The 8,127-nt window shown below is 39.8% G+C and overlaps 1 protein-coding gene across 1 annotated transcript in view; it reads left to right on the top strand.

Moving 5' to 3' along the window:
- The window catches only part of thrab (thyroid hormone receptor alpha b), a 32,182-nt gene extending 24,390 nt beyond the window's left edge, over nucleotides 1-7,792 (top strand). The window contains exons 6-7 of the mRNA XM_073828989.1: nucleotides 1,935-2,193; nucleotides 4,088-7,792. Of these exons, the coding sequence (XP_073685090.1) occupies nucleotides 1,935-2,193; nucleotides 4,088-4,338 (510 nt within the window). The 3' untranslated portion in view covers nucleotides 4,339-7,792. The remainder of the gene's footprint in view (nucleotides 1-1,934; nucleotides 2,194-4,087) is intronic.
- The last annotated feature ends 335 nt before the right edge of the window (nucleotides 7,793-8,127 follow it).

Genomic DNA, 8,127 nt, shown 5'->3' with positions numbered 1-8,127 from the left:
CCAGCCATCACACGTGTTGTCGACTTTGCCAAAAAACTGCCCATGTTTTCGGAGGTGAGTGTGTTGCTATTAGGTTTTGTTTGCATTGTTTTACACCTTGTTTGAAGTGTTTGCGTTCTTGTCAAATTAAGCCTTGTAATTACAGTATGTTAGTGTACGTTGGCCTAATTAGCAGAAAATATGCTGCCGTCCTTCTCAAATTTGTGTTATTTTTAATAGTTTTCCAAATGATTCAGTTCAAAATGTTAGGAATATGTCAGTGTGGGTGGGTTTGTATGTATGTGCTATCTATCATGTTAGGATGAATTGTACAGTTGTGGCTTTGGTGAACGTGTGTGTGATATTGCCACATTACATCAGTCATAGCTATTGTGGCATTCTCTCCATATTCAGCATTCACCAACTCTCCTTTAACCGCAAGTGTAAACATTCTTGCATAGTAGACTACACAGCACCCTTATGGCAACGGATTTATTATTGTCTACACCATAAATTTACCCTGACATTCACAAGTATCTCAGTCTCTTTTCTGAGCTGAGCGCTATGCCTACTGTATTTTCCACATAAGCACCTAGACAGACTGTAAAACAAAACATAATGCTGAACATTATTGGATTTTTGTTTCTTTTGTAATTGATGTGAAATGTTTTATATCAGTGTAAATATTGCTTTAGTTCAGTATTCTGCCGTTTATTCTCCTTTTTTTTCACTCCTCACTTCCTTTCAGTGTTTGAATCATCATTCTTTGACAGTATATAATTAAAACTGTCACAGTTAACACATTAATGCATGCGTTTAAGTAAAACACTGACATTTTAAAAAAATGCATTTATTCAATTTGACATTATAAGTACTTCATTCTGTGCTGTGTGAATATTAAAGACTAGTCAGTTAAATAAATGAAAAAGCTTAGTCTTTGCAAGATTATATACACACAACAGTCTATATTTTTAATAGAAAATATATGTGTAATTTAATTCAAGGCAAAATTTATAATTAATTAAATTATTTTATATGACATTATTTGATATATTTGTGTTTTCCCAATTAAAAAGGAGAAGAATTCATGCAAAATATACACGTATGCACTACCAGTCAAAAGTTTTTGTTCTGCTCACCAAGCCTGCATTTATTTTTTCCAAAGTACAGCAAAAGCAGTAATATTGTGAAATAGGTTTACTATTTAAAATAACTCCTTTCTATTTTAATATATTTTAAAATGTAATTATTAATATTATTATCAATATTATATAATATTATAATATATAACAGTTGAGTACATTTTTTAGGAATATTCAAGAATAGAAAGATCCCAAGATTAGCATTATTCTGAAATAAAAAGCGTTTGTAGCATTTTATACTATACTATTCAAAAGCTTAAAGTCAGCATTTCTTTCATTGTAGAAATTAATACTTTTATTTAGCAAGGATGCTTTAAATTAATCAAAAGTGATGATAAAGACATTTCTAAGGGTACTATTTCAGATAAATACTGTTTTTCTGAACTTTCTATTCATGAAAGAAATCTGAAAAAATTCTACTCAGCTATTTTCAACATAATAATAATAATAATGTTTTTTGAGCAGCAAATCAGAATTTTAGAATGATTTCTAAAGGGTAACGTGAAGTAATGATGCTAAAAATTCAGCTTTAAAATCACACGAGTAAATGTCATTTTAAAATATATATTTAAATAAAAAACAGTTACTTTAAGTAGTAAAAATATTTAAAAACTTTACTGTTTTTGCTGTACTTTGGGTCAAATAAATGCAGGCTTGGTGAGCAGAGAAGTTTTATTTGAAAAACATTAAAAATCGTACTGTTCAAAAACTTTTGAAATGCTTATAATATGTGTTTTTCAAGGGTTTAGGATGATGCCACAGTAGAAAATGTGAAATAAATCTTCATTATCGTGTGATTTCTCATTTCTGTAGCTGCCTTGTGAGGATCAGATCATCTTGCTGAAGGGCTGCTGTATGGAGATTATGTCCTTACGTGCTGCAGTTCGGTATGACCCAGAAAGCGAGACCTTGACTCTAAGCGGAGAGATGGCTGTCAAACGAGAGCAGCTAAAGAATGGAGGGCTGGGCGTAGTGTCTGATGCCATCTTTGACTTAGGCAAGAGTCTGGCGCAGTTCAACCTGGATGACACAGAGGTGGCCCTGCTGCAGGCTGTACTGCTTATGAGCTCAGGTGAGAGAGGACACATTACAGTAATTTTGTTAATAAAATAAATCAAATTTAGCCTTGTAAGAGAAATCGTAAAACTGGAATAGCAGCAAGAAACAGCTGTAGGGATTTGAGAGGTCTGTTAGGTTCTCTTCCTAAAGCTAGTGAGCTGCCTCAATGTCTGCTGTCTACAAGGCAGCTGCCTTCTATGGTACCTTGCTAACTTGAAATAGAATGTATATATAGTTAGCAACTCTGTTTAACAATAACCGCATGACATAAGCAGCACTTCTCGGATGAAGCATGCAAGAAAATCCAATAAACAACATTTAAAAAAAAAAACTTCCAATTCATATCCTTTTGAAGAAAAGGTCAAGATTGGAAAGTTATTATTAAAGTTGATATTAAAGATATTACAAAAGTGATTTAGTCAAAAGCCGTGAGAGATTTTCTCTCTTTTTTTCTTGTATGATTAACATGAATGACAGCAGGAATATTTGACTGCTGTCACTTTAAGAGCTGCCCGAATTCAATATATTGTTACACATGTTTTTTCTTTCTCAGCTGTTTGCTTTCACTTAAGACCTAAATTACTGTTTATGAGGATACTTACAAAGACGGACATTTTGAAACATATAAGTGTGTGTTTTTAATAGGGCTGGGACACGATTAATCGCGATTAATCGTGTCCCAGCCCTAGTTTTTAACCATTCAAGGCCTATCAAGCGGCAAAAATAACTCAATATTTTTTTAAACCGCAATGCTTAAAAACGTGTGTAAATTATATGTTTTTTCGTAATCACGTACCACAGCGATGTCAAGCGAGCATGTAACCACAGTAGAGACGATAGTCATGTCTACCGGTATATCGTGCCCACCCCTAATTGGAACTATTTTCATTGGTGAAAAAGCAAAAAACTTCTGACACTGAAAATATGTCACATATACATCACTTACTATTAGCTTGAACAGCCTATTTTTAAATATATTTATTTATTTAAATATATTCATTAAGGAATCTTGATTATTAAGGCAGAATACTAGGTTTTGGAACATTGTGTTTAATAAATATTGTAGTTGTTTTGTTGTCGTTCTGTCTAAATCCTAATTAGATGGTTGCTGAAATGTGACCTTGGACCACAAAAAACAGTCATAAGAGTACATTTTTTGCAACTGAGATTTATACATCATCTGAAAGCTAAGTAAATAAGCTTTACATTGATGTATGGTAGGATAGTACAATATTTGGCTGAGATACAACTATTTGAAAATCTGGAATCTGAGGATGCAAAAAAATGAAATATAGAGAAAATCGCCTTTAAAGTATTAGTTCGACCAAAAATGAAAATTCTGTCATTACTCACCCTCATGTTGTTCCAAACCCGTAAGACCTTTCATCTTCAGAACACAATTTAAGATATTTTTGATGAAATCCAAGCGCTCTCTGACCCTCCCATAGACAGCAAGGGTACTACCAGGTTCACTTCTAAGAAAAGTACCAAGAGTGCTTGGATTTAATTAAAAATATCTTAAATTGTGTTCCGAAGATGAAAGAAGGTCTTACAGGTTTGGAACAACATGAGGGTGAGTAATTAATGACATAATTTTCATTTTTGGGTTAATTAGCCCTTTAAAGTTGTTCAAATTAATTTCTTAGCAATGCATATTACTAATCAAAAATTAAGTTTTGATATATTTATGGTAGAAAATTTACAAAATATCTTCATGGAACATGATATTTGCTTAATATCCTAATGATTTTTTTAGCATCATTTTGATCCATACCATGTATTTTTTGCTTATTGCTTTATTGCTTATTGCTTAAGACTAGTTTTGTGGTCCAAGGTCACAAATCATGTATTTTTCTACAATCCTGTAATGGTCATATAGTAAGTATTGTCCTGGTTCATCTCTTCAGATCGAACAGGCTTGACATGTGTGGAGAAGATCGAGAAGTGCCAGGAGATGTACCTCCTAGCGTTCGAACACTACATCAACTATCGCAAGCACAACATTCCCCATTTCTGGCCCAAGCTGCTGATGAAGGTGACGGACCTGCGCATGATTGGAGCCTGCCACGCCAGCCGCTTCCTGCACATGAAGGTGGAATGTCCCACTGAACTCTTCCCCCCACTTTTCCTGGAGGTCTTTGAGGATCAGGACGTGTGACGTCCCAGCGAGCCGCGGCAGAAGAATCAGCGACGTTTTGTAACCCGTGTTCCTCTACCCGCCTCACCCCCTCCACGCACCAAACTCACCAGCAGCAGCTGCTTTGGCAGGGGTCATCTTGAGAAAGGCTTTCATACAGGGGGGGTTTAAGTCGACGATGTTTTTTTCTCTTTGCTTTGAGAAGACTCAGCCCTCTCTCATCCACTAAATTCCCCACGCGTGGCCCTTCTGTCTCGGCATGATGTCTTATACTGGTTTACCAACACCTTAGACACAGAATATACATCTACACACACACACTCCTGTAAGTGTGCTTACAGATGCAGTACTCATGTGACTCAGATGAGCTTAAATGCATTTGTAAATGTACAAACTGCACTACTGTCACGCCACCACTGGAGGTGCCCTCTGCTAAGACTGGATGGCAGCTGGCGTATAGAATCCTCCGGCAGGTCGTGAAGTGGTCAGTTAATTTCATTGATTGAAATCTCAGCGCTCTTGTGAGATTAACCGCCGGTATCTCAAGCTTTGCGCTAACACGGATCTTCTTTAACAGACCTCATGATTCTCTTTGATATTGAGCCTGTGTGTGGAGCGGGAGGAATTTTTTGAACCAAATCAGGTGCTATATTTAAATAAAGCTACTCAAAATGATTTGGGACTTTTTGAGAACATACCCCCCTCCCTTCTCTGTAGGACACGGACCGTTGAAAGCTCTCGGTCACCATTTTAGTGCTCATTCAGGGGTGCCGCACGGCAACTTCGTGTGCGGTTCATTCTTGCTATTGTCTGGGCTTATTTGTGGGCTCCTCGAGCCCCTCTTTGTCCCAGGAAAGTCACGCAGAGAGATGGAAATCCAGGCACCCCTACACCTCCAATCTGCACTGATTTGTGTGTTTTACAGGTGTCGGGAGGGAGCCAGTATTACCGTACTCCCAGACCCAGCACACACACACACACAAATGTACTAAAACACACCTCAAAACTCGAATGCCTCATTTTTACTGTATGCACTGCAGTGCTGTAGTTCTGGACTCCCATGCAGGGCTTTGAGAGTTCAGTCCAGCCCATCTGTGTTCCGCTCAGATGCTACTGTTGCCCGGTCTGTGCGAACACGTGCACACTCCTGACGGGCCACGGCGGACTGGCTGTCGTTGATGTTTTTTCTTTGTGTTGTTTTTGTTTTACCTCAAATGTGGGCACACCTCTGGCTGGCTGTGGCTCCAAGACTGCCTCTGTGCTGATAGGTTCTACCTCACCTCTGGACACAGGGCAGCTACCCTCAGCCACACACACACACACACACATTTACACACACTTACACACACACTCATATTCTCAAACACTGACAGCCAGGATAGAAACACTCGCAGACACAGTTTCTTCTCAGTTACATTGAAATACCACTGTAGACAGGAGGGCCTGCCATTCCTCATTGTAGCCTGTCAGATTTCTCCGAGGTCTCTTCACTCTGGACTGAGAGAAAAAACAATTCTGGATGGGCTTTTTTTGTTTCATGTTTTTCTTTTTCGTGTGGGACCAAGTGTCACTTCGATTTCCGTCAAAACGGAACAAAGACGGCGAACTAAACCGTACATGCCACTGACTACGAAGAGGAGCCGTGAAAAGAACTACAGATGAAGGGCCCGAGGTGGCCAGGCCTGAACCGAATGGGTTTTTCAATACCAAGCAGTAATTTGCAAAACTAGGAGTCGGCTGGTTTCTTGAGGGTGGGGCAGGGGACATGGGGAAGCTAGCAGTTGAATGAGAGCACTTAGCTTTGAAAGAGCCAAATCTTCAGAGACGATTCAAACCCTGGCACCTTCTAAGGAGTTTTTGCACTAAGGCATGATGGGTCCCACCCTCCAACTCCTTAGCTCAGTCGCATGTTTTCCGAGGACACGCCCCCAACCTCTCTGTCAAACAGAGGCAACACCTTCATGTGCTCCTGAGCACACTCTCAGAGTCAGTATTAAGACAAGCAATGTCCCAGTCATGTTCTTTCTCAACAAACGACGAAACGCTTCAATTCATGAACAGACCTCTGTGTCCCCGCCCCCTCGAAGCCAGAAGTGGCTTGAGACGAACACCCAACAGAAACGGGCCTGTCCTTTGTAAGACAAAGGAGCGGCTGAGCCATGCAAAGAATGGCAGCACCAAATGAATGTGAACGAGTAGCAGCAGAATGAAAGAGCCAGAGCGAGGAGTTGCTCTATAATGAGATTGCGAAGGAAGGCAGCCAATCAGAACGAGAGGAACTGTCAGCATTCCGTAAACACCCGGCATGGAATTTCACTTTGGAATAGGAGCGGTGCATCAGCGGTTCCGAACGGCTGATCGAGTGAACGCAAGGATTTCGATGCTGCTTTACCTTCTAATTTTATTTGAGAGAGAAAAAGAGAAAAAATAAGATATAATAAAAGAATTACAAACCCAGAAAACAAATAAAAAAATGACTCCAGAACAAAGAGTTCAAATCTCGGAGCTTGAGCTGTTCGTTTTTTTCTTTTTGTTTTGAACTGAAATGTGTGTGTTCGTTTTCGATGCTTAACTGCTCTATGTAAGAGAGAAAAACAACAGCCGTAGTCACTTTTTGACCATGCGTGCAGTGTAAAACTAGAGAATTTCACCTCTTTTTCACCTCACTATAGTTTGTAATGATAAGTCGACTGCTCTGTTTGTCTGTGTATCTGTCCTTCGTCTTTTTATCAAGAGGAATTTACAACAAGAAACAGGAATATTTTCTTTTTTATATTTTGTTTTCTTTTTTTATGAAAGAAGACTTAGAAAAAAACATGAGAAATAATGCAACAGAAACTGAAAAAAAAAAAAACTGAAACACAATCTACTCATACCTCACACAACACAAAGCTTAAATGAACTTGGGAGGAGTGCTTATCTGCGTGGCACTTGTGTCAAAGTGCGTCCAGTGCATGTGTTGAACTGTACGATGGGGTGTATGTGCGCATGAGCGTTCGTGCGATCGCAGAAGCACGAGGCCCCCTCCTTCAGCCTCGAAAGCCCATCTGTTTCAAATTTGCACCAGTTGCATGCATTTGCGAACGGTGTCGCCTGCGCTGATGCGACGGGCCGTAATGGGAGCGGACGGGATGTGGTGGGGCTAGAAGGCTGGAAGGCTGGAAAGGGAGTCGCGTGCATCCGTGACAGCAAAGAGCGCTTTGTGGTATTGAATGTAGCTGACAGGACTGGGCTGGAACCGAGCCCGGGAACTAGAACCTCACTTCAGGTCACCAGCAAGAGTGGACAGTGCTGTCAAAATGATGTTACACAAAACAGCTTACTAAGCGTATATTGCCCGCCTTCAAGGTGCAATACTTGTGTTTTGTTTTGTTTCGTTCTTCTTTTTTGTACTTTACTTTTTTTGGCCATAACCAAGGATGTAAATACAAAACCAAAAGATATTGGAAGATTAAATCACTATGTGTTAACCATATGCAACCGTCACATACTGGATGTCAAGGCCAGATCACAGCCCGCGTGCCGGCTGATCCCACCGTTTTTGTAAAGTAAATCTGCTTGCTCTGTAAATGCTTCACACATCTGTGTGCTTTTGTGCACTCGCAAACGTGCATGTTCAATACAAATATGAAGAAGAAGTGCCCCATGAAATTAACAGTCCAACCCTGTGCCTCCACAACCCTCTGCCCCGCACTCAAACCGCTCTTATTCCGACAGGGTAGCTAGACGTACATTTGTCCGCTAGGTCAGATTGCTGGTAGAGACGTAGGTGGGTATGGCCTGGTACCCGGAAGCACTTAGCTGGCCTCG

This window comes from Garra rufa, chromosome 22 (genome assembly GCF_049309525.1).
Source record: "Garra rufa chromosome 22, GarRuf1.0, whole genome shotgun sequence".
NCBI lineage: Eukaryota > Metazoa > Chordata > Actinopteri > Cypriniformes > Cyprinidae > Garra > Garra rufa.
The sequence above is the reverse complement of the archived record's forward strand: the minus strand, read 5'-3'. Positions and strand labels throughout refer to the sequence as shown.